The sequence below is a fragment of the Muscardinus avellanarius genome (genome assembly GCF_963383645.1).
Source record: "Muscardinus avellanarius genome assembly, chromosome: 7".
In the NCBI taxonomy this organism is placed as follows: domain Eukaryota; kingdom Metazoa; phylum Chordata; class Mammalia; order Rodentia; family Gliridae; genus Muscardinus; species Muscardinus avellanarius.
The window spans coordinates 19,466,337-19,494,129 of NC_137793.1; the positions used below are offsets into that span (position 1 = coordinate 19,466,337).

Sequence of the window (27,793 nt, forward strand, 5' to 3'; positions counted from 1 at the left end):
ACTGGTGTCTGTGCTTTTTAAGAGAATATGTATGGCACTCTTCTTTGATATCTACAAAGCATAATCACTAGAAAAGTGGTTTATTTTTTGTTGGGTAAGTCCCTTATTATGGGGGATTTGTCAGCTGCTAAAACTCACTATTTTTTGTTTGAGTTAAATTCTCATCAGAAAGATGCCGTTGCTTTCAAGGCACAGCTAGAGATTTAGGAACGAGCTCATGAAGTAAACTATTTAATTGAGATTCTTACCTCCATTTTGTTCTGGAAAGAGTTATTCAGAGGCAATCATTTTTGACTGATCGTTCTTTTTGAGAGAGTTTTTTTTTTAATGAAAGAGTTAAATCTGGAACTATGGAAAGCAGAGTGGGAAGGGGCTGCTTAAACACAGAATTTAGTTGGAAATCTTGAAAGTAGCACCATTAAATGTCACGTACTCTGAGATGCACTAGAGTGTATACTCTCCAGAATGTCTGTTTGTTGTAATTCCATCGCATTACATATTTTAGTGCATATCTCTCCCTAGCAGCTTCCAGAGCTTTTCAGATATTCAACATCAGAAATTGCACTGTTTTATCCTGGATTTTACAAATAGCAACCAGATTATTGTAAAACAGAACTATCTGATAAGTCAGGTTGTGAATTGCTTTTGTGATTGTCATGGGTAAGAGTATTGAAGAAACTGGCAAGCAGTGCAGCACACTAGTTACTGTAAAAATAAAACCTGTAGCAGTGAATGCGTTTTTCTGATGAATACGTTCAAGGCTGTGATCATTGTGCAACTTCTGGTTGGATGCTTTCAAATGTTTCATATTGAAAAACATCAGTAACAAGAACCAAATAGTCCACCGAAGCCTGTATTCAGCTCAACGGAGAGGAACGTAAATTCTTACTTAGAGTTTCATTGAGGCCAACTCTATTTGGTCCACCATGGGAAGCAGAGATGTGAGGTTCTCCCTTGATTTGCTTCCCATTTTTACTTTATGATTAGGTGGCTACTGCTTTGGTTTTTACTTAAAGGAGCTCTTCAAATCGCTATGCAAAACAGTAATGGAAAACAGACGAGAACGACTTCTGTTCAGCAGACAAAAACCAAAATGCCAGAACATGGTAATTAACATTAGCAATCTTATAGGCAAAATAATTTGTTTTAATTGGCTAAATAAGATCTGATATAATTACAATATTCAATAAACTAATTTCAGAAAGCTATTTATATCACAAACCTTTAATCATGTTCTATACTCATTGGACCTGAATTATCTCATCTTTAGAAATAAGAACATTAAGGACATTTTGAAACTTCAAAGGTTATGTTCCCTTTCTTTCATTTTGGAGAATGTTTTTCTTTTTTTGTTCAGAAAAACAGTAATTTATAGATGATTCCAGCAGCATGAACATCTGGTGAATCCAGACAGAAGTGTTAGGAGGGTGAAAGGTCTCTACCAGGAGAGCTCCCTTCCTCCAAGGGGAAATTCATGTTAGGATGAGGTGTCTCCTGTAATGTTTGTCCCTATCATATTCACCCTAAGGATAAACAAACTCCCCGAAAACATAAGTGCTTAATTGGACCTGCAATGACTCCCCAGAAGGACCTGGTAGGATTGAAAAGCCCTCTCTGGAAGAATTAGTTGCCCATGGGTCAGCTCAACATGACTTCCACCTGGTGAGCCCATGATTAGGGCAAAAGTATTCTTCCGCAGGGCACTTGCTAATTCTTCCTGCCATGAGATTCTCAATTTGATGGAATGAGCTAAATTTGACATTAACTTGACCACTGGTTGACTCAAAGCATGTGCTCAAAAAAGATAGATTCTGAGGTGAATAAGTGAATAGCCTTTCATACTACCTCCAGGGTAAAAAGGATACAAAAAATGTTATGAACTCTTATCATTTTTCAGGATATATTCTAACAGCCATTTTTTAAAGCTTAGAAACTGTATTATAAGCTCTTTCCCATAATTTCTGAAGGATAGAATTGTATACTTATCGATACGTTCAGTTTAAACACCAAATCAACACGTTTTGCAAGCACATTCTATGTACAAGGTAGGACTCGAAGGAATCACAATATATACTAAATCGAAAATAAAGACAGTTCTTTTAACCTTTGGAGAACTTAAAGTCTGTGCATTAATTAAGATAGGAATCCAGTAAAAGTAATAATAGAAGAATAACAGTTCTCCAACAACTTAAGATATCCAAGGGGAAGACAAGATTAATTGGAAAATCATATGTAATAAAATGTTCCAGGCCATGGATGCTTTGAAATTTGAGCCTATACCATGAGCTAATCTGCTCCAGAAAGGATTTAATGAGGATGAGGAAAAGAGGGAGCACACCACATTTCTCTCACCAAATGTCATGTGAGAGCAGCACATGCAAAGGTGGCAGAATGAATTACAAGATGTATTTAGGCAAAGATGGGAGAGTGAGTCCAATCACTCCTTCATTTCTCAAACACATGTATGTTGAGCACTCACTATGTATTATGCAAGGTTCTGTGTGCCAGAAATACAGCATTGAACAAGAACATCTAAAGCATCCTGAACTGGTGAAGTCTATGCAAATATTGTAAGGTAGGACAAGATGAGCGCTTGATACCATTGATTATTCCATATGAGGAACATGTGGACATTTCTCCTCTTATTTTGATTGTTTTATACTCATGTACAAATAGATTAGAGACCATGGGCATGTAGTGTGTATGTGTGCGTCGAATAAAAATACTTCTACAACTTGGTAAAAATTCAACACTATTGTCCATCACCAGGTACACAGACAAATATATTGGTTGACTGAATACTTTTTTGTTGTTTTAGGTTTTTTAGTACTACATAGAGTTACCAGAGAGAGAAAATAAGTTGAGAACCTAATTATTGTACTTTCTTAAGAGAAAGAATGAAAGGTGACTGGAAGCTGCAGTGTCTAGTCATTTTTGCCTTTCTGAATAACCTTGAAAGGATGACTTTGAGCTAATAACCTCCCCATTCCCATGTATAGTACGGGTGCCTGAGGGCCCCATCGTTAAACAGAATATAAATGCCAACTATGAGGAACCGAATCAATGAGTATCACATTCCTACGGCTCTTTTGCAGAAAACTCTCTTCGTTCCTATCTGTATGGCTCATTCATATGGAATGTTTGTCTTTTATATTATTTTGTATAATTATGATGGTGTTCATAGAAATGATGAAGCCATTTCCTCAAAAAATAGTGTCACTGAATTTAAATGTAGTTAAAAACTTTAATCCTCATAAGTGCAGACGATCAAGCAGTCAACAAACATTTACCGAGTAAGCAAGCTACTTTGTTTAAAGATTTATGAAAGGTAAGAAAGATGCAGAGATGTTTAAAACATGAATATTGTTCTCATTTAGTTTATGATATAATTGGAAAAGTACGCCAATGCCCTAGTAACCCAGAAAATAATAACAACCTAATACTAAGGTGTAGACATTACACCTTATATATAAGGTGTAAACATTACACCTTATATATATTACACCTTATAATGCTCCTTCTAGGGCATTATTTTTGATCGGCATAGATTAAAACAAAACAAAACAACGACAACAAAATCTCTAGAAGGTAGAAAGATAGAGGTTTATACTCTAGCTTTGCCACTTGCTACTTATGTGGCATTAATGAGCTAATTTCGCTAAGCCTCAGTGTCATTTTCTTTAAAATTATGTTAACAGCCATTTTGTGGGTGATGTGGGAGGCATAGAAATGAGAGGCAATGGTGAGTCTTTTTCATTGAGGAAGCGCTTGTATTATTGCTAACTACTCTTTATTGTATAGGTGCTACCCATAAACTAAGATTTGTGCAAATTGTTTTACTTTTATTAGATAGTTAAATCCTCCCAATATTTTGCAGATGAGAAGAGCAAGGTTTAGAGAAGAAAGAGTTTGACCAATGTTCCACAATTAGGAAGCAGATTTCAGGGTCAGGATTTGGACCCAGGGCTGGCTCCAAAGTCAAGTTTCTAATGATGATATACACCACCTTTCCTGGGGCACTTGGATAGCTACTGTGATTAAAGCAATTTCACTGCTGTAAACCAGGAAGGTCAAGGACATCTTTCTAGAGAACTTGTAACTTGTTCTGGTCTTAGATAAAAAAGATTGAAGTTAAATATGTAGCAATGAAGAAGAGTGTTGTAATGAGAGCAAGGAATGTATGTGCAGCTCTTGCGGGGATGGAAATGGGCGGGTGACTGCATATGGATCAGGCTGGGGGCAGCAAGCCCTTGTCTGGTACTGATAGAAGGGAGGGTTCCAGGGGTGCATCCGAGTCAAACCACAGAGGCGACTCAGTAGGAGGCAAAGAAATCTGCACTTTATTCTCTAAGGAATTGTGAACCTTTGATGGTTTTTGAGCCGATACGTAAGATAATGAAATAAAACAGACTTTCAATTGACCAATCAATAACTATTGGGAATGGATGTCATTCAGAGTGGCATTTTAAGAAGGTGATTCTAGCTTGTGAAGGATAAGTTGGAGAAGAAAAGAATGCCTCTTAAAACGCTTGTTTTCAATAAGCTGTGTCATGACAGTGGGGAGCAGCATCGCAACTAACAAGGCACTAATAGCGCCGGTGTGCCAAAGACTAGCTGCTTTATACATCAGAGCCGATTCAAGGTCACATCTAGACTAATGTCATTCTCCCTCACTCAGATCCTAACTGAGAGGGGAAAGATGGTGTTATAATCTGGTGTGGGCATTGGCAGGACCCTCAGGAATGTGCCCAACAGTGGGTGGTACACATCCCCACCCCACATGTACTCAGCACAGAAAAGAGAAGCCCAGATAGGGCTGTGTGGAAAGATCAAGAAGGGGCTGGGCCTAGAAATGAAACAGCAGATCGTTAAGAGATACAGGTGTGCCATTTGATAGTCACAGATAATTGCCTGATTCAAAAGAAACGAAAGAAGTCAGTCCTGAATGACTCCGAGATTTTTACATTTTCACTAGTGAGTGAGTCTGGAGGGAAAGCTCACGCTGAGGGTTGATGCATGCATCGGGTTGTATAACTCGTTGCGTTTTAAGCGTGTTATCCAAGTGGAGAGACCTAGAGGGCAGTTTGAATAACTAGGACCTGTAAGGAAGGTCAGATTGGGAAGAGGACTCTGTGAGTCTTCCATTTTGAGATGATTAAATACTGTCTGTTGCCCACTGGGGGCAAAAAATTCAAAACGGTAGCTGATAGGAGAAGTCAGCAAGCAAAGCACTTGCTATATGCCTGGAACACACCCCAACAGGACATGCTTCCTTTATTTTTCACGACAGCCCGGAAAGCCCATGAGGCAAGTAAAATCGCACCCATTTTAAGATGAGGAAAAGCCAGAGAGATAAAAATAACTGGTTCAAGGTCACAGCAAGCAGGTGGTAAATAAGGCTGGGATTCGATCCCGGGCAGCCTAGTTCCCAAAACTGGGAATAAAACTACAGTGTTACATTCCACAATATAAGCACATGAGCATAAACCCCCACACATATAAATAAGTCATGAAAAAGCCACATTCTGGTAATATTTACATACCAGAAAAATCAGAGAGAGCCCCTTCACTCAAGATAGCTTTAAGAATCAAGTATATATGTCACAGTCCAAATGATGTCCACTCAAAGTAGCCACCTCCTCTCTATGAAAGTGGTAAAAATAAACAACAACACTGACAGTCGTCATTTATAGCTTTTTATAAAAACCTTCTTGTCTGGCCTTAATTTTCTTTTTTTTATCTTTCACTGGCTATATTTTGCTGATCCTGATCCTGGAGCCTCAGACCCCTTCCCCTGCTTGTATGAGGGCTGAAATAGTTTCATCTTTGTAACTGAGTCTCCTTTTTATTGGCAGAAAATTCTTTAGTCCACTTCAGCCCTTGCATAGAGTTAATTTTAACTATAGGACCTATATCAATAATGTCATTTAAAGGAGGCCACTTCCAATCCACTCTGAGACATGTCTGTGAGAATTCTGAACTTACCAGGCACCACCTCTTTTGCATGTCTCCGGGCCTCCCAGCCTCCTTTCTGTATCTACATCTGAGTACTCTGTTCTCTGGTCAGTTGCCTCTTGCTCAGCCCATGTACCCTCCATCCTCTGAACTGCCTTCATGGTAAGTAGAGTTTCCACCTGTGTACCTTGGAGGTGGGAATACTTCTTTATTGGGGTCCAGCAAAAAAAAAAAAGCATGCTCTATTAGCAAACTATAAAAATTCTTAACACTCCGAGTTTCACATGATTAAAGCATGCTCTATTAGCAAACTATAAAAATTCTTAACACTCCAAGATTCACATGATTTTCCTCACTCCATGCAGCACTGAGGCCAGGTCAAGTGAGGAGGGTGTGACTCTTCTGAGAATGATTCTAGATGGCGGTTTCCCCAGGAATTCCAAATTACAAGATGCTGAGGGTCTCTGAGTATAAAACGTAGTTGAAATAAAAGTCATTCTTTTATTTTTTTTTACTTGTTTTTTTAGTTTTTTCAAAATAACTTACAAGGAGGGCATGTGAGATTTGCCTTCTCAAAATAAAGTTACTGCTTAATTGCAAAGAGATGGTCATTTTAATAGTTGGCCTTCTCTTCCTGCTGGTTTACCAGGGCTTCAACTCATGTTACCATGGGAAGCAAGCAGTCATTTACACCAGTAACTTCACTTCCACCAAATATTTGACCTTGGAATCAGCAATTTATATCCTTTTTAAAAGAGGTTACTTTGGGAATTTAACTGTATCATCCTGGCCCCCTATATCAGGTGAGCAATAGAGGAAGAACCCAGCTGTTGAGACAGCAGTTGATATGATTTGAATTGGGAAATCATTTCTTTTTGACTTTGTTTTAAAAATGGAACCTACTTTAAAATGCTACCTGAAAGCCAGAGAGAGGTTGTAGCAAAAGTGTGTAGCAAGAATGACTCAAAAACTCTGCTCCAGGACCCCAGATTGTAATCACTCATCACTTTGGGAGGAGAATCAGTAAGAATTTAGGTTTTCACTTTCCTGACAGGCTCTTTCCCACCACCTTTTCTTCCAGCATCATGCCTTCCCTTTTATTTTGCCTTTATTACTAAAAACTCATGGAGAGGCGCATCTTTTAAACTTGAACCAGGAAATACCAGTTTTGCAAGTGCTAATATTTTGGTATGGGCTTTTTAAATAAAAATTTTAACACAATTATCAAGACGAAGCATTTGTTTCTTCTTTTGTTTACCCGTGGCAGTTTGTCAGCAGTTATGATAAGTAGAGTTCCATCTGCCAGTAAAACTACATTGCAAATTGCCGTAGAAATTAGCAGCTTTCATTTTTGCCTACATAAATAAATATGCGAAATAAATTGCACATAAATGCATCCTAAAAAAAAAAAATCACAGGTACACGGCACAGTTAAATGCCAATCAGACAAAACCAGAGACACGTTGCGATTATCTCAGTTTTCAAACCTGGAAGATACACGAATGTGTTTCTAAATGAGAGAGGCAGTGTATCATGCTCGCTGAGATAAAAACGGAAGCTGCCAGACACTGCACTGTGGCTTTTATTCTGAGAATCCTTTGCCTGAAACCCGCTCTATCTTCCCTCCGTGTTCTCTCTCCCTCTCCCTCTCCCCTTCTCTCTCCATCTCTCCCTCTCTGCCTCTCTCTCCGTCTCTCTCCCCCTCTCTCTGTCTTCCCCTCTCTCTCCATCTCTCCCTCTCTCCCTCTGCGCCGTCTTTCCCTCGCTCATTGTTCTCTGTGCTCCTGTCTTGAGGCACCGACGTTGTCACGTTGCATAGACTCTCTTCTCTGTTCCTCCGCTCCAGCCTGGCGCTGCTTTCACCAGGCAGCGGCAGCTCTCCTGCGAGTTTGAGTCATGTGTGCAGCTCAGTTTGATCGAGCGTTCCTTTTCTGCCTCTTCACTCTTACAAAAGATTAAAAGGTGGCGTCACATTGCTCCCGGTTCCTTCCCGCAGGAGGGACTTAAAAGCGACAACAAAAACTAATCACTTTCAATAAGCATTTTCTTGCTGGAAAAAAAAAGAGAGAGAGAAAGAAAGAAAAGAAAAGGAAAAAAAAGAGAGAGAGAAAGAAAAGGGGGGAAAAGGCGAGGGGGGTGGACTTAGCGGTGTAATTTGAGACCGGTGGTGAGGATTGGAGCGAGCTAGCGATGCTGCAAGTCACTAACAAGGCAAGGAAACCTTCTGCCGAGGCAGGTAAGAGCGCCGATCCGGAGGGTTTGACCGAGTGGCTTAGTTAAATCTCTGTTTTTACCGTTTTGTAATTGAGAAAGGCATCCGCAGCAGAAGCCGATTTTTCAGTCGGCTTCCTTTTGTTTAACATAGAAAGTACCTGTATTAATTTTGATGAATTAGAGCATGCAGCAAATTCAATTGAAAATAGATTCGTGTAGTAAATGCGCTTATACTGAAGGATTTCTCCTCCCTTTTATTTAAGGGGAGAGATGAGAAAGATGATTTTGATCAGAATAGCAGTTTACGACGTTACGTTAAATTCTAAACAGCTCACGGAAGGGGGGAAATATAATCCAATTGATACTGCTTTTGAACTCCGGGACTTAAACCCTGGGAGACAACTGGCATTTGAAATTTTTTCCTCTAACTGAACTTCTGATGCGTTGTAATAATTTTTCACCGGAGGTTTAAGCAAGGGTAGAGTTTATTTAAGTCTAGCTGCTCGGGTCTGTTTGGCTTGGCTCTGTGGGTGAGGTGCTTCCTCTATCTCCTTAACCTCTGTCAGGTTGATGTTTCCTAAATGGAGATTAAGTGTTGTCCCAAATGAAATATGAAGTTAAAACATCAGGTTAGGGCATGTGTTAGAAACGGATCCAGTGAATAATCGGGATAACTGAATTATGACAGTTTAAAAGGTAGTTAACTCTGGAGGTGCTGTTGGACAGATCTTTGTGGATTTTAAGCGGCTTAATAACGGAGGGGACTAATTACCAGGTTGGAGTAGGAACTTTGCGGGAGGACCCTAAATCTAGAAGGCATGTGGCCCTCCACTGTGGGTAGCTTTAAGGAAGATGTTCATTTTGTGCACTATGAATGGGAGTTGTAGAATACATTTGATGGCATTTCTCCTTTAAAGAGCTTTGGGATGAAGCTTTAAAAAGCTCACAATCTATTTTAACATGGAATCGACACAAAATGCAACAATACACTTCAATCTTCCCACACTGAATTAATGTTGCTTGGTGCTATTTTAAAGTTTGGGCTATTTGATTTTAACCTGAGTCTTTGTGGATTTTGTATTCATCGCTTCTGCTGCTAAAATTTATTGCTGGTGTGAACGAATTGATATTTGAGAATGCAAAAAACACACTAATTGGCTAAACTTTTTTTTTAATTTAAGAATGACCGCCATCCAATTCTATCCAGCTTTTTGCCTACAATGTTACCTGATATGTTTCCATTGATTTTTAAATGATTCTGGGGAAGTCTTAATATTAAAAGTACAGGATTCTGTTAAAAGAATGCTTCTCGGGAAAGGAGCTATAGAAAGGTGACTTCCGTACCTCCCCAAGGTTTGGTCCTAGAAGGAACTGCGATACAGTGGTATTGTTGCGTTCAGCTAGTACATATAAGAAGATAGCTTATGTATTTGGTGATCATGTTGGTTTTTTTCTAGCTGAGTGTCCAAAGCAAACTCACTCCTCAATACCTCACTCTGGCTTGTCTTGTGTTTGCCCGACCATCTGATGGCATTTGTGGGTGCAGCTCATGAATCCAGTTCTATGAGGACATCGGGCGGGTAGATATTGAGGACTAGGGACCAAGTGGTCTGTGGGTCTGATTATACCTCATCATCCACAGAAAATCTCTAGCCAAAGTTTTCAGGGAATACCCTGATAGAGGTGTGGGAAAACTTAATTTTTTCTGAAGGTTTAAAAAGCAGAGAAAGATGCAAGAAATGAAAAAAGAAACTGTTTTAGAGTTTTTAATATAAAAATGCTGGTGATCACGTAGTGAGTTTTAAAATCACCTGCCGTGCGGTTTTTTCTTTTTCGACTTAAGAAACTTTGTAGAAGCTCGAAAGAGCTTCTTTTGAATTCAGTCCTCTTTGACCTGGCCTTCTGGCATAGATCTTTTCTCTGATTCCTTCTAACCCTATCAAGAGCTGTTATTCTGCTGTTGATCGTGATGAGGCTTTCTTGAATAAGTTGCAAGCACTGAGAAGACAGGCCTGGAGAAATATGTTGTCTTTATCATATGTGCTTTTTACTTTTGTTTCTGAAAATTTCTTCCTCAAGGTGAGGTGGGGATACGTTCAAAGTTGAGGCTGGGCTGTACGCATCACTGAGTTGCTATCCTTCTCCAAGAGAATGAAATGAAACTAAAGTAAGCAGGAAGAACTGCATTGTAAACTGGAGCATAGTTCAGCATGCACTTTTTAGGTAGATGGTAATCAAAGCTATCCTCACACAAACTATCGGATTCATATAAATAGCATTTTTCTGACTTTTCCAGTAGATGTTGCTGGAGAGCAAAGAAAAGATCATTTTTTTTAAAACAAGGAAAAATGCAGTACACTTATAAAAGGCAAGGAAAAAACATCCTTTTCCCCAAACTCTGCTGATAGCATTTTGCATAATTTGCTAATTAATGAATTATATTGAATCATTACCTTTTATGATGTTCTATAGAAAGCTATTAAAACTTGAGTTTCGATTTCAAAATTATGAGATTGTTCTCCTTAGTCCCTATATATAATGTCTGTTTGCTGTTTTTCGTTTTTAAAAAATCAAGTTAACTGCACATTACTATTCAGAACATTTCATCCCTGAATGCTAAAACCCTTTAACATGCAAATATGATGTCAGAGGAAGAACTGAAATAGAAAACCCTGAGAAGAGTAATGATCAAACGCATTATAAAAATATGCACCAGTTGCCAACATGTAATGAAATATTAAGAAATTAAAAGCATGCAACCTCTAAAGTAATAGAATTTCATTGCTCTGAGACTGTTTTCCCACTGAATATTAAGTGCTTAATAGATCTACCCGTAAAAAACAATCGAAAACCTACATGGCTTTTCACTGAAGTTCTTTCATTATATGATTTTGAAAAATTAGCCCAATAGGATTTTCCTCAGAATAGGAAATGTAATTAACATTGGATATGAAGGGCCAGATTTCCAAAGCAAAAGCCACAAGGCTTGATGGAGAAAATCGGAATGCAGAGAGCAAACATAAGCGCTAGAAGCAGAGGAGACCCATGCTGGAACTACTCTGCTGGTAATCACTCTGATAAAATGACAAAGACGTCCCAGAGGAGCCCAGGATTCTAGTGCCCAGACAAGTACTGATGCAATTTCAGGCAACCAATGACCTCTATCTATAGGAATATTTATTTTTGGAAATGATCAGTTAACCAATTTCAATTGTGAAGGAGAGTGTATATATATTTTTTTCTACTGTGCGGGGACAAGGGAGCCTGTGAAATCACAGATAGTTCAAGGGCTCAACCTGTGTTGGAGAGCTTTCTGTTTTTTCCTGCCTCTGTGCTGGTGGATCTTTCTGTGGCATGAAAGCACTTCTTTGTCAGTTTTCATTCCTGAGGTGTAAACTGTTCCATAGGATGTTTTGATTTAACACTCATTCAGTTATTTTTTTGTTGTTGTTGTTGTTGTTGTTGTTGTTGTTGTTGTTGTTGTTCTGGAAGGGAAAAAAAAAGCTTATGTTTAGAAGGCATGACTGTCAACTCGTTGTATTCTTATATTTTGTAATTAGCATTGTAAATCCACTGGGATAAGGATGTTCAGGTTGCTGTTGGTTTTTTCTTTCCCCCTTTGATTCAAATACAATTTTTGGGTTTGACACATAGTGGTTTGTTTGCTTTCTTTGCGCCTTTAAAAAGTAAAGCTTTACAATTTGGTGGGAGATTTCAGGTTCTAGTTCAGTTTTCTTGCCTGTTGACTTCAGATCTCCATCATAACAGTAAGCCCTGATCTCTGGCAAAACCTAAGGCAATGTGAGTTAAATGTGCCAGTGGTACCCCGAACAAGAAGAAATCCCTATCCTCCTGCTGTCAGCCTTGGGAAGGGAAGAGGATCTGGAGAACCAACTAATGCTATGAATGTGCCAGGACCTAACTCCCTCCCTTAGCAAAGCAGGAGAGAAAAAGGTCTCTGTGGGTTGAAGGGACTCCTTCAAAGTGGAGTAAAAGATGAAAACAAAATCATTCTGATCAACCCTATCCCAGGGTCATGTGGGAAACCATGCCACAGGCAAAAATGGATGCTGGTCCAACATGGGCCTTGAATGACAAGCCAAAGGATGAGATAGTCACTGTAGAGATGTGATCTGGAAGCTTGCAGAAGACTTCAAGACTCAGTGTGGGTAGGTGTGGGGAAGGAGTGAAATAGGGAGTCCACACTGGGCCACGTAACTTCCTTGGGAGATTCTGGAACACCTGTCTAGGGGGCATCTGTTCTCCCATTAAATTGCAGCCTGGAGGAGCTGTTGATACGGTCAGAATACTGCTTTACCTTTTAGGGTTGAGGAAACTCCAGACACTCTTGAAGCCAGAGGCCAGCAGATAATCTAGACACAGGTGCTAAAGTTGAGGAACACTGTCGACAGTGGCTTCGAGAAACACCTTCCTCCTATAATTATTGCAGTTTCTTGTCTGCACTGTACATGTCATGGCCTCATTAGGGAGGGGTTTTGTGTTTATGTATTTGCTTTTATGTTTTCATAGGGAAAGCTTTCACCATTTGTGAAAGATGAGATGTGCAGTTTAAAGGTGTGGTATTGTCTCTGTGCTATCTGGGCAGAATCAATTAGAGTTATGTTCATCTCTGTTCTCTTGACATTGATTAGGATGGATTTTTACGATATTTGAGCGTTTTCTCCTCCCTGAAAAGGTATATACTCTCTGTGTTGGAATTAATCTCCTCCCTGGATTGTATGCGGTGTCAGTTAGTAACCTTGATCAGCTCACCTTGAACTCTATGATGCTGGGTATATTTGAGTGACAAGTTCCATCTGGGAGACTGCTCAGGATGTATAATGGAAGTTTATATGTAAACATATGGGGTGTTTTATGGCATTTAATAGTCTTCACAATGCAAAGGAGACAAAATAATTATAATTGCAATTAAATAAGTGGAGTGCCACAAAAAAATACTGCTTTTATCATTTTATCATCCTGTTTCAGTGGACAGAGTCACCACCATCACCTGGGAGCAAACTATAGATGAGTGACTTTCCTTGTCCTCCATCCACTTTAATTTAATTTGTTCCATTTACTTTCCCCAGCTTTTCATCTTCGCACCATTTTAATACCATCAGAGATGGGGGGCTGCCCATGACATTCACACTTGACATTATCAACACAAAAGGCATCACTCATACACTTGACTGCATTACAATACAAGGGAAAAAAATAGATCCCAAAGGCTTAGAAATTATTGTCTCGTACCTTGAATGTAGGTGGATTTTTTTCCCCCCGTATTTCCTTCAGCCTGCCTTATTTGACTGTTTTGCTTCTGTGTGTTTGCAGAGGCTTTTAAAAACCCTGGAAAAGTCAGCACTCACAAATCCATAGCATATTCATACCTGCAGTGCATGTCCAGCGAATGTAGGGGCATTCGTTGCAGGTATGTATCATAATGCAACTCTATCATCACTATCTCCTGTTTGCAGAGAAGCAACCACATTCAGATGTACTACCAGGGTCGAGCTTTGCACCCAAGCTGTCTTTTTACTGTCCACTTTTGTCGGACAGTTGGGACCAAACCTTGTTCTGCTTACAGATCTGCAGTCATTGCAGTTCTTCCAATACTTCTGGACAGGCTGAAGATATACCGAGATCCACGGTGAAGGATCTCAGTACAATGTAAGGTCAGTTGGTGGTTGGGGTGGTGTAATCTTAAAGTCAGTTTACGCTGACTTTATTCATCTGCAACTCTCTTTACTTCACACTCTGAAATTTGTATTGAAAGACAATTCTCCTCCCCATGGATGACAGTACTTGTGACCCAAACAAATAGATGATCAGATCATGGTGGATTGCTTTGATGTTATTACATCATTCATCGAGATTGCGTGTGCTGTAAGGCTCTGTAAGACAGCCAGCTACAAGTATCCTGCAGGTTTAATATACTTCTGCAGCCTTGTACTTGTGGAGGATTTCTGTAATTGGAGACAACCTACTAAAGGGAACTTTTTAAGCCATTGGAGGCTGAAATACAAGTTTTTGAGACATGTGACTTTACAGGCTTGAAGCTGAATGGATTACAACTTTCTCTTAACTGGACAGAATCCTAATTGCCAATACAGAACAGTCCTGATTATCCAGGGTTTGAGTTTCCAGCATAGGGATTATTCAGATTTCTTTTCTGACTCCCCTGACTTCACTCTAACTACCTGATGTGATCAGTTCTCGAATCGTGGCCACCTCTGCTAATGATATGGAAGGGCAGATTTGAGGAGCAAAATCCAAGCCAGTGAATTATCATTCAGAAGGTCTAATTATGTAAAAAGTCTGGGTTAGGGAGCTGTTCGCTAAAATTTGATGGGCTAAGTTCCAATTTGGGGGCACAGAGATGTCTTTCTAGTAATAAATGACAGCTTCCTGTCTCTGTTTATGTGCCAAGGTCTTACCAGCCTCTTTAAGGAGCAAAAAAGTACATCGACCAGTCTGAATGATGCCAGTCACCGGCTTCATCCTTCTGAACTGTCTCATGCCCCTATCGCCAGACCAACTACCATTGTCAATTAACTATTTGGAAATTGGGCCTAGAAGGTCTTTTAAAAGGCCACGTGGCTCAAGCAAGCATCTACCTTTTGGGGGTAGATCGAAGTTCTGATTAGCATATTCCTCTTGTTAAATACGCAATCAGCCTATTGGTGCCTATAGCACAGTTATTTAATGACACTTGTCCAGTTCCATTTCCATCACTGGCTGCATGCTCGTCAACCCTTGATAATGATTTATTTTTAGGGTTTGACCCCCTGAAAGTCTTCACAGTCCCCAGAGACCTCCAATGCTGTGAAAATGTAAAAGCCTCTTGGCTACCGGGATACAGCTGAAATACTGAAGGGGAAGAAGCAGAGCTGGTCTTACCAGACTGCTGTTAAAGTCACCAGCCACCTCCTGGCCCTCTCCTGGGTGTTACTACAGAATTAGAATTTTATTTTCTCCTCTATTTTTATACTGGTGGCATGGAAATTTCCAAAATCCTGTGGTCACATCTGCCACTTTATAACACTGTCATATTAAACAATGTTCTCTCCTCTTACCTCATCCCTACTAGACAAATGTGAATGTTAGTAATTGGTAGCATGTTGAAGTACCTAATAAAAATTCACAAGATGTTTCTGCTTCTAAATGCATAATGTAATGTAAGTGATAAAATATATACTATATAATATAATTGGCATGATAGGCTAAAGGGCTCAAAGTGGTATTGTCACCTTAGTACTTTAAAAATACTCTTTTGTCACTAGATTAAAAATGAGTCTGTTAGATTTTTACTTGGAGTTTTTAAATGTTCAAATAGAGCTGATGATGTAACATAGGGTCAATAGTTTCCAATCCATATTTTAAATGAGAATTGAGTCAGTAATGTAAAGCTTAAAATATAAAAGAACTGTTAGAAAAAATAACTGACAAATATAATCATAAGTACCATATGTAGAATATGTCTCAGCATTTATATTTATGCATGTGTTCATATATGTGCATATATACATATACACACATACATATAGGATATATGCATGTTCATATATTTGCATTGAGAGAAAGGGAGAGAGAAAGAATGAATGGGTGTGTCCTTCCTTGGTAAAACAGCGTGTGCATATATTCATGGTAAAATATTTTTTTCTTTTTTTCTCCAAATGACATTAATTGTTCATGATCTTACACTCCATATGCTAGATGCCAGGGAGGACAGGTGAACAAGGCACAACTGGCTTTTGTTGTGGTTTGTTGTGATGGATTGAACATTGATGCCTGTGCATGCTTGGCAAGCAGTCTACCACTGAGCTACACCCCGGGTCCACAGCAGAACTCTTAAGGAATTAGAAATTATTCTAGTGTTGAAATTTTCAGACAGAAATCATTGAATAATTACAGACATTGAGAGAGAGGAAAAAGCAAGAACTACAAGGCTGTTTGAGTCTCCTGAGGTACTTCTCCACTTTACGCGCTTGCCTGGTCAGGAAGAGAGTCGGAAAAGAAATACAGACACTTAGGATTTGCAGGGAGAAGATCCTCATACAAAATGATCTGCTCCCAACTAAAAATAAATCTGGCTTTATGAAAAGCCAAGCTGGAGAGTCTGAATTCTCTCCTGCCACCCACTGCGGATGCAGGTCACAAACCAAAGATAGGATCGGTTTGTCTGATATTCGCTGTTCTGAGCCCTGAGCGTCACTCACTCCAGTAAGGAGCACAGGATAGGTGTAGTCTGCGTGCTTCGCATTAATCGTGCTCTTGTGAGGTTTTGTCTGAATGTACGTTATCGTGCATATTTCCCCAAAATGAAATGGGCTTATGTGACTGAGGTCCTTTTATTTTCAATCTGTGGGGCATATACATCTTATGTGTTTATAGTCACGTATTGTGTATGATTTATATACACACACATGTAGTCTCTAGAGGTCAGTAGAATATAAGAAATGGGCAAACATTCATGTCTAGAAGAGACCCGCAGATTCTGGGGACCATTTTTTCTAATGGTAAAATGATGATAGTCGACTAATGACATTAGAAATTGAAATCATTAATCAGCGTTAACAAAAAAAGTCATGTCATTCTTGTTCCTGAAATGAATCTAATCTATTTGTTTTAAGCAAATTTCAGATAAATGAACATTTACATGGCAAGAACCTTGCCAGAAACCCAAGCAGTGATTACTTTTTTGTAGTTTATTGTAACAGTCTATGATTCTCCAAAATTGTCTTTGAGGATTTTTTTTAATGTTACCAGAAAAAAAGGTAAATTGTTTTTAAACATTTGATTACTACATCCAACATGATATTTCTATCTGAGCTGCCAGTTGAGTCCCTTTGACTTTTAGAAATGAGTGATTTGATGATTTATGTGTTGCAATTTTATTTGTTCTTATGAACTAAATGCCCCTGATGTTGGAAAATGTATTAGAAAATTGTGATTTATTTTATATATAAAGCTAAAATTGTTGAAAGGCCAGCAGACTGCTGCACTGTTGGCCGTGTTTATCAAGTTTTCCTCTGGAAAATTCATGCACAAAAGGTATAGAAAGGATAGCATGGACCCAAGAACTGTTTACCAGTGGAGTTGTCAGGGTCTCTCACACACCATTCCATGAACAGTGCTATGTGGTGCATATTTCATGTGAGTATGAGAATGACTGATTAACTTTTAGGTCTCAGTTGTATGCCTTGACCAGAACTTACTATGTCTAACATGCGTTGATATCATCCAGACTTGGAACTAACTTATCAATAAACTCTTCCCATATTTATTTATTTATTCATGCTATGGTGGATTGCATTCTTAGCTTGGGCTTCTCCCTGATAAATCCTAAACCAAGGGTTACAGACACAAATTCCTAAATGGGGGTTAGTCAGAAACAGGAAAATAGGAGGTATTAGAGACTAAGAGAATGGAAAGAGGCATTACACTCAATGCGCACGCGCACGCGCGCGCGCGCGCGCGCGCGCACACACACACACACACACACACACACACACACTTCCTTAAAAGAAAGCAAACTCTCCTAAGTATTTTTTGAGTGTGATCATGTGGCGTATTTGAGAGAATTTTAGGCTTCAGTGGCTTCAGTTACTACCAACAAATTCCCAGTAGATATTTGACAAATACTAATAGAGCATTTTCAATGCATAATCTACTTACTTTGCAGCCAATATATTTTGGGTTTTGTGCCAGGGCTTGAACCCAGGGACCTTCTACCTCCCAGCTACACTGCATGCTCAATTTTATTTTTTATTCTGAAACAGAATCTTTCTAAGTTGTTGAGGGTCTCACTAAATTGGTGAGGCTGGTCTCAAACTTGGTATCCTCCTAGTTCACCCTCAAAGTACTAGGGTTACAGGTATGCACCATTGCACCTCACTGTAGCTAATTAATAAATGAAGAAAGTACAATACATTTCCTGTCCTTGAGAAGTTTACAAGGTCACTGGATGCCACCATACATAATCTCCCCCATCTCTGGGCCATTATACCCTTAAAAACTTCTATACTCTTCGTACCATCCCTACAAACTTTCCAGCTTTCATAAGCAAGACACAATAGACAGGTATCTTTCTTGCTTTCTTGCACATTACAGCTTCCTCTTGGCTAACTTCTATTTCTCTTTTAAGTCTCCAATTAAGTATTGCTTCCTCCTAGAAATTTTCCTTGACTATTCCTTCCTAAATCTAAACAAAGGAGTCTAACTCTGTGACCAGGTAACAATGCATCTTCTTATTGTCACACACCACTCCCTGTATATAATTGCTGATGTTAAGTGCTCACTGTCCACTTAGACTGTGAGGCCCAGAAAGGACAGAACCTATGTGTTGGGCTGATGCTTTGCCTTGTCACCGAGCCCTGGAACAATAGTGGTAGCATTATGATAGCATTATGTTTAGTTCATCAATGATTCTTGAGTAAATGCCCAAATGCATACATAATTTTAATGCCTCAATAAAGATGGTAGCACATATTTAAGGAACTGGGAAAGGATTCACTTTTGTCTTTGTCCTTGAGCCTTATTCAAGGTCAGATGCAAAGTGTTCCAAGATGTCAACTTCTGTTTTCTTAGATCCAGGCTCCTAAGTCCCTTTCAGCATGGGGTATATGAGGGTCTACACATTATAGTTGTTTCCTCTTTATGTTCTGATCATGTATCTTGGGATGGAAGATAGACTTTGTCTTAGGGAAATATCCTAAAAGTAGTGATGATCTCTCTCTACTCTCATCATTACTGTTGAGATCCTGAACCTTGGATGTCGGGAACACTTAAACAGACCCTGGACTCTGGGCACCACAGCTATGAATTCGGTTTAAGTGACTACTCAATAGTGAAAACTTGGCTGGCACAGCAAATCAATTGGGCCTATGAAACCAGGTCACTTTATAGAAGAACCTGGTCCCCCCAAATCATATTTACCTGCTTTCTTTCTCAACCCTCTTCCTTAAATGTTTTCATTTCTTTAGTTTCTTCTTATATTTGATAAAATCAACTTGTCCCTAGTTGCTTGTAATTTAATGACCCTACTAGACCCCCATCTTCTTCCTATCACCATACAACTTAAATGTGCATCGTTCTGAGTTAGTGGACACATATAGGTGACCAAGTAGCTCCTGGTGCCTGTAGCCCTGCTTGTAGAACCTGTTCCAATCAGTTGGTGGTTTTAACCTGGCCCTTTGAGGAAAGTCATACCCTTAAAGTAGAAAAGTATTCTCATAGCCTGCACAAATATGGTTAAGAATGGACTTGGAAAAAAGGCATGGACAATTTTCATTCTTTATGATTTAAACTCAGATGCATTCCAGGTATTATTGTCTCTAAATTTGCAAGTGTTTGATGAGTTTGGTGAGAACCATGAAGAATGTTGTGGAAAGAACATTCATATATGGGATCTTCATCTCATAATTGTTCCTTTTAATTATGTTCTGTCTTTATCATCTAACCATATACTCACTGCTGTTTCTTCTTATTGTCTAAATGAGTGAATATTTTATAAAGAGCAAAATGGCATCATCCCCACATACTCTTATGATTGCAGAAGCACTGGAATGATGCTGTTACTCCAGAAGCACTGCAGCATACCTGATAAAGCACGAGGCACAGGAGAGAGCTAGCTGTTGCTTTTCAGCATTAAAATATTTGCTCTCTATCATCAAGAATCCTATTTTTAAATACTACATCGGGGAAGTTAAAAAAGCGGGACCTGTTAATAATAAGCTAATTATTTTCTTCATCTCTGGTAAAAGTTTAAAAACTCACCAACCAAAATATTTCTCTAAAAAGGCATTGTCTTAGCCACGTCCTCCTGTAATTCCACTATTTGAGAGGCTAAGAAAGGAAGATCACAGGTTCAAGGCCAACCTTAGCAACTTAGCAAGACCCTTAGCAACTTAGAGAGACCCTGTTTAAAAATAAAAAATAAAAGGGATGGAACACCCCTGAATTTAATCCCCATAACAAAAAAAATGAATTTTCTTTTATAAGCTTGTAGCCATCCTAAAGTTTACACAACAAAATACTTTTGCTAATCTGATAATAAAATAATTATTTTAAATTATATAAATAAACATAAATGTCTTGTCAGTTTATTGTTCCCCAAATAATTTACGTGTTATTTGAGTTCAAAATTGTAATTTGTTTTAATTTTTGACATCCATTCCTTTTCTAAATCTTTGATTCAATGAACATGGTGTCAAAATCCCTATTTCTGCTTCCCTTTCTCTTTCCTTCAGCAGAGGATCCGTGAAATCCAGTCCTCCATCTTCTGTGGGAATTCTTAACGCAAAGGATACTTTATTGTACTTATTCTTTAATAATAAAATATTTTTAGGAGAAAAAATTTGAAAACATAGAATATACTTTACTTGCCTGGGACAAATACATACCATTTTCAGAAAAGTATAATGACCTTACAATAAATCACAGTATCCTTCATTTCCAAAGCATTCGGGATGAGTAATAATCAATACCGGAGTAAAGAAAAAAATTCTTGCAATTTAGTTAAATGGTGTTGCTTCACAAAAATATGGACAGTTCTTTTAAAAAGTAGACCTTTGACTTTGAGCTCAGGTGTATTTTGCAATTTTGAAAGAGCTCGTGGATTTGTTCATGTTAAGTTGGTAATTGTTGAGCTTTGGGGGGGTTGCTGTAACTTCAGTCTGTGCTTATTACAGTGTAAAATATGGATCGGCTCTACCCTAATGGCCTCTGAATCCTATTACCATCCCATTAGAGAGTGTGGGATTTTAGTAATTCTGTTGTTGTTTCCACTAGGGCAGTGAATATAATGGGGAAGGGCAGGGGTTAATGCAATTCATCTCTTTTAATACTTGTAACTCCAAGTCCCTTATCACTCACTGTGGTTTCATTAGGGTTTTTTCCCCTTCCTTCCTTCTCCATCTTTAAGGCTTCATAGATCTCTCCAGGCCTTTCCTAACCAGAAGATTTTGGGGGAGCATGTTCTTGCTTCCTAGGATTAGAGTATCTTAGCTGCTGGCTTTTTGTCAACCTTGTAAACCAAAGATAAATTAAAAAGGTAGCTCTTGAAGCTATTGTGAAATAAGACACAGCTCCAAAAGGTGTCCAGTGACTACTATTGTGCCAAGAATAATATCAAAACAGCTCCTCAGACACAATCACTTATGAGGTCTTTTGGAAGGAGAAGCATGAGACCAGAGAGTCAGATCATCACATGCCAGTGTTCCCAGTATAATGTTTCCATGTGTGCCTGGGGACAGTTGTATCCTGGGTGCTGATCGTGCTAGAGAGAACTGGGAAAGATTTCAAAGGGATAGAAACTCTATTCCTTTAAAGAAAAGTTTGAGTTAATTCTCCACATCTCAGACATGCTCAGTCAACGCACATTTCTGATTATATATCTATGGTTTTATTCATGAAATTTGTTTTTAGCTAATACAGCCTTTTTGGAATAAATACGAACATCAGATTACTTCTCAGGATGTCAAAACAAATTAGTTTCCCACAGTGATGCAGTGAAAGGTGTAACTATTTTCCCTTTTCAGATGTCAGAAAGCATTACTGGGACTGGGAAATTCCCACTCTTCCCCCCTCTCAACCCCTGAGCCTGGTGGTTTGCAAAGGTCTGGTGTAATGCCCAAGCATGGTGACCTAGGGCTCCAGCATCCCTCTCTGCTGCCACTAATGAGAATCACATGCTGAGATCCAAAGAGTCAACTGTGCAGGAAAAAGGCTGGGGATGGCAGGAGGTGCTCAGACCATTTCAATATGTTGAAAGTGAGTGATTTTCCTGGGTTTATTGTGCACCTTCTCAGAGAATTAAGTTTTCATATGTTTCATCATAAAAAAAAAAACGAGTGCACAACATCCTGCAATATGAAATTTCTAGTCAATGATAGAGTACAAAACTGGTGTGTGTGTGGGGGGGGAGTTCCTCTCTATCTCCAAGTTCTCAATATCTTGATTGCCCACCTGGTTACAGCTAATAGACTATGTCTGGTGGTGGTGTTTAGAGATAGAATAGGGCGCATATTTCCATTGAAATTCATGCATCCGGCTTTTCCTTAATGTAAGATACGACTTATCATATTTCTATACTGACCGCGAGAGTATTTTTTTTCCTATCAACCGGGTGTGTTGATGGAAATTCATTTTAGAAGATAATTATATACCTACAGATATACAATTAGTTTTCATTCGAATAAGTTGATATGAATGAGCTTTGCTAAGGGTTTTTTATTTCCTTTGGAGTCTTAGTTATGGACTATCTTTCTAATCCATTTCTGTTCCCACAGTCACCTAGAAGGCTCAAACAAAACAGAAGGAAATATTTAAGAAAAAACCTACTCTAAGTAGCTATTGATGTAAAACATACTCTTTAAAACGGGGCCCATGTACACGAGGCCATTCGTAGATGATTGCTGGACTCATGGAGGAGACACGTGAAACTAGGCAGAGTTAGTCATTGTTTTGCGTAGGACAGTACAGGGATGCTGGATATTCAACAGGTGGAACGTGGGGCCTCTGCTGTACATGTATGATTGGGTCCCAGTTCATTCATCTTGCCCCTTTGTTCCTGGAACTTTCCTTCAGATCTCCAAGAAACATAGAAATCAAATGACATTGATGTTTCTCTCTGTGAGAGAATGATGTATTAGCTTTACCACGGTCACAAAGGCACCGATCCGTCATTTGTTGTCCCTGTGCACCGATTCCTTAATGCGCAATAGACAAATTGCTTACCATTTGTTGAATATCACCAAAACAGTAATGAAATTTAACTCTTCAGAAGACGAGGTTTTTATTTAATGAATACCAGAATTCTAAAGTAAATGTGAATCTTGGGAAATACACAGGTAGTGCTGAATTACACATATTTCAGCCAAGGCTCTTTTTTTTGGAAACACATTCTCCAATAAGTTTATGGTATCAACAGAAATTAGTATATCTTAGTTATATAACTTTAATATAAAAGCAAGATATTTCTGGCAGGAAATTTGGAAAATTCCGCAAAAACTAAATTAAATAAAAATCATCCACAATCTTATCTAGGTCTAGTTTTATTGCTGTCATTTTTGCCAACTTAAGAAAATGAGTATTTTTTAAATGAAGATTTTTTTTCTTACATTTATGGTTATTGTGTGGAAATTTCTTCTTGCATTAAATGTCACTCACAACCACTGCATTAGCATTTTACCAAAGTGTAGGCCTTAAATTTTTTTTAAATATGACATTAAAAACTTTTATTTATTTCACAATTGTAAAATCTAATTATATGTTCTTTTAAAAAAAAGTAATTTGGAAACAATACGCAAATGAGAGTAGAATCATTTTGAATTGCCACTAAGCACTTACATTGTGGGTGAGAATCAGCTGTATAGCTCTTTTTTTTTTTGGGGGGGGGTGGTACTGGGGTTCCTGGAAGCCCTTCTACTTCTGGGCTACACTCCCAGACCTATTTTTACATTTTTATTTGGAAACAGGGTCTCCTAAGCCAGCGCGCGCGGCTGGCTTCGAACCTGCGCGATCCTCCTGTCTCAGCCTCCCAAGCGCGGGGATTACAAGCGTGCGCCACCACGCCCGGCTGTATAGCTCTTTCTAACATGCACAGATCCTAGATTTGATTCCCAGCACCCCGCACACTCAAACACTTTAATAATTTGTGGCACTCTTGTCATCTTTTCTAATATTAGTAATAGTTGTAATTATTTAATTAATTAATTAATTAATTAACTTATTCGCACACTCAAACACTTTAATATTTTCTGGCATTTTTGTCATCTTTTCTAATATTAGTAATAATTGTAATTATTTTATTTATTATTTATTTATTTATTTATTTGGTGGTATTGGGGTTCCTGGAAACCCTTCTACCTCCGGGCTACACTCCCAGACCTATTTTATATTTTTATTTGGAAACAGGGTGTCTTTTTTTAAAAATTTTTTTATTGGTGCATTATATTCATACAGCTTATTGGGGTAAAAAACTTGTGTGTACAAACATGTACTCATTGCTGATTTAACCCCTACCTAATTCCCACCCCATTACCTCCCCATCCCTCCCTCCCTTGCTCGGCTTAGTGGTTGACTTCGATATGTTTAATTACATTGTGTATTTTAGAGATTTTCCTCTTCCCCCCTCCTTTCTCCTCCTTTAGGTTGTCTTGTTTGCTCCTCTATAGGATTTCCTCTTTCCCTAATATGTGAGAGTTAGGGAGAAATGGGTCATAGGAGGAACTCTTGAAACAGGGTGTCTTAAGCCAGCGTTCCTGGCTTTGAACCTGCGTGCTCCTCCTGTCTCCAACTCCAAAGCGCGGGGATTACAAGCATGTGCTACTTACCACACCCGGCTATTTTATTTATTTTATTTAGTTAGTTACTTAGGTTATTTATTTATTTATTTATTTATTTATTTATTTATTTATTTTGCAGTACTGGTGATGAAACCCAGGGACATTTTATCTCTGAGCTAACCCCCAGCCCTATATTTTTTTTCTTTATTTTGAAACAGGGTCTCACTGAGGTGTAGAAGGCCTCGCTAAGTAGCTGAGGCCATTCACAAACCTAGATCCTCCTATCTCAGCCTCCCAAATACTGGGATTACAAGCCTGCACCACCACGCCCAGCTTATTTATTTTATCATTATTTATTATTTATTTATTTTATTATTATTTAGTTAGTTAGATTGTGATAGATACTGAGGATTGAACCCAGAGACAGTCTTCCTTCAAACCACACTCTCAGCCCTATTTTTTTATTTTTATTTTTATAAGTATCAGAGGGCCCTTATCAAGCTCCTCTGTGTCAGCCACCTAAGTACTGAGATTACAAGCATGTGCCACCACACCTGGCTATGATTACTTTTTTTTTTTTTTTTTGTGGGTCTGTAGCTGGAACCCAGAGGCATTTGACCTCCGAGCCATACCCCCTGCCCTATTTTTTATTCTTTATTTTGAAACAGGGTCTCACTGAGTTGTGAAGGGCCTCACTAAGTAACTGAGGCTGTCCCTGAACTGCGATTCTCCCCCAGCCTCCAAATGCTGGGATTACAAGCGTGCACTACCACGCCCGGCTCCAATGATTACTTTTAAAATTTGTATCTTAGCTATTAGCAGTTAGATGTTTGATATTTTGATCTATCTTTTGATCTTCCCGTTGATGTTTCTTCTTAATTATATTATTTTTAAAAGTGTCAAATATCACCGGGTGTGGTGGCGCACGCTTGTAATTCCCTCGCTTGGGAGGCGGAAACAGGAGGATAGCCAGGTTCAAAGCCAGCCCCGCTGGCTTAAGAGACCCTGTTTCCAAATAAAAAAAAAATATTTTAAAAAATAGGTCTGGGAGTGTATCCCGGAGGTAGAAGGGCTTCCAGGAACCCCAGTATCACAAAAAAGTGTCAAATATCTGAATTTATTTATTTATTTATTTATTTTGCAGTACTTAGGATGGAACCCAGAGGCATTTTACCTCCAAGCTACACCCCCAGCCCTATTTTTTATTCTTTATTTGGAAACAAGGTCTCACTGAGTTGCAAAAGGCCTCACTAAGTAGTAGCTAAGGCTGTCCTCAAGTTGCGATCCTCCTGTCTCAGCCTCCCAAATGCTGGGATTACAAGCGTGTGTCACCACGCCCGGCTTAAATATCTAAATTTAAAAATAACATTTTTAGTATATAGAAAACTTCTGCTTGGCTCATTCATGAGTAAATTTTACCATATTAGTTTCTTTGTTTTGTTTTGTTTTCTACGTGCAGGTCTTTTCAATCTTTATGTAGTTGTTTTCTTACATTTTAAGTGCTTTGAATTGGGTCTCAACTAAAAAAAATATTAACTCCACCTAATATCCAGTAAATATGTATTGTATTTTCTTTAGCTACTTAAATAATGTTACAATGGCATTGACCTTTTAATATATTTAGAAACGTATGCGTATGTGATGAGAATTTATTTTCACAAAATAGATAATTTACTAATACTTTTAAGTACATGCTGTGTTAAATATTTTATTCAGTGGGGTTATCTTGGGGCTTTCTACTCTATATGATGTGGTTGTATATTTTTTGGAGCATAACTTCTCTGTTTTGGTATAGTAAATTCTATGTAATGGGGGGGTTTCATCTTTATATTCTTCTCCTCAGAATGTCTTGCTTAAATTTCCATCTTGGTTATCAGTTGTATCCATATGTGTATATCGAAAAGAGGCAAAATACTTCCAAGTCATAACAGTATTTTTTCCTCTTTCAGACCCTTTGATTTGGCAGGTTTTTGCATGTTCTCACCAATAGAACATATTTTCCCCTCTTGAATATTTGACACATTTCTCTTTGATTTGTCTTAATCAACCCCGTGACTCCCATAGAATTTGATTAAGAGAGTCTTATGCATTTGCATGCAATGATACACAAAATTTCTCTCATGTCTCCTCTCTTTTCTTATTGGGAAAATGAAGTCTGTCTGTTAAAAAAAAAGTGCTCACTATTACTGGCTTACCACGCTCCAGGTTATGTATCTTCTGATACAGAACTGCGCAAAACGAAATACTGACCTAATGTGGTTGGTGTTCACACATTTGTTTGTTAGCAATTTTGGTACTAGGAGGCTGGAGTGTTCTGATTGCCCTAGCCTCCCCGGGGCAGGATTTCCCAACATGTAACCCACATAAAACCAGCCTAATCCAAAGCCCTGCAAAGAATGGGTTCCTTGGTGAATACATTTGAGAAATAATTCATATAATAGCTTTCTCATGGCCCTTCATAACAACTGCTGTCATATTAAAAGATTTGACAGGTTTTACAATAAAAACTTGATCTATATGAACCCAGGTTCTCCCAGATTGAATCAACAACATAAATATTTGAATTCTTTTAGAGGTGGGGGAAAGTTATTTGGTTTGATCATTTGTGATTTTATCGTGGGGTAAATGTGATAGTTGTTACTCAACCAAAACACTTCTAGTGAGTATTCAAATTGGCCAGGCATTATTCCAATCAATTTCAAATTCCACTGAATCTTGTTTCTTTTAGTTGTAGAAAGAAAGATAATTGCACTCATATTTTAAGAGACAGTTTTCAAAGCATTTCACTTACTGACCACTTATTTAATGATTAGTCGTAGTTGTAGTTGCAGTGGGTGGTATTATATAATGATTATGTATAGTTTCATTCCATTTTGCAAATAATTTATGCTTTTGGGCAAGCATTTTTTTGTTTATAAGATGGGAACAACATCTTGCAGAGGTTTATGAGCTGCAGAATTCATGCATATAAAGCTCTTCTCTTAACCCTATTTCTACATAGGTTAGCCATTTACAAAACGAGATTCAGCATTATTCTCAATAATCATTTACAGGAAAAAAATGTACAGGATATATTTGTTGCTCTGATACACCCTGACAGCTGTGCAATTAGGAGTAACAATTTCATAATGCTCTGCAATTGGCATAAATCTATATGTACACCATTGAGCAAGCGGTTAAGCATGCAGATAAGCAAAACAGAACAGGAAAATATAGAGAGTCAGCCCAAATCAAGGAGTGCAAAGGATTGGGGAGGTGGCAGTTCCCCACGTGGCAGTATACGCCCGTGCAGGATAATAGGCACTCTCACCCTTTTGACGTGAGGACTTCATCTC

At 38.5% G+C, this 27,793-nt stretch overlaps 1 protein-coding gene across 7 annotated transcripts in view; it reads left to right on the forward strand.

The window, feature by feature from the left end:
• The window catches only part of TENM2 (teneurin transmembrane protein 2), a gene marked incomplete at both ends in the record, with an annotated part of 986,019 nt that overhangs the window by 282,223 nt on the left and 676,003 nt on the right, over positions 1–27,793 (forward strand). For 2 of the 7 annotated variants that reach the window (XM_080698873.1, XM_080698874.1), the window contains one exon: positions 8,146–8,191. The exons of the other annotated variants lie outside the window; for them this stretch is intronic. In XM_080698873.1, coding sequence (XP_080554999.1) covers positions 8,146–8,191 — 46 coding nt within the window. Of the gene's footprint in view, positions 1–8,145; positions 8,192–27,793 lie in introns of those variants that run through there. 7 annotated transcript variants of the gene reach the window in all.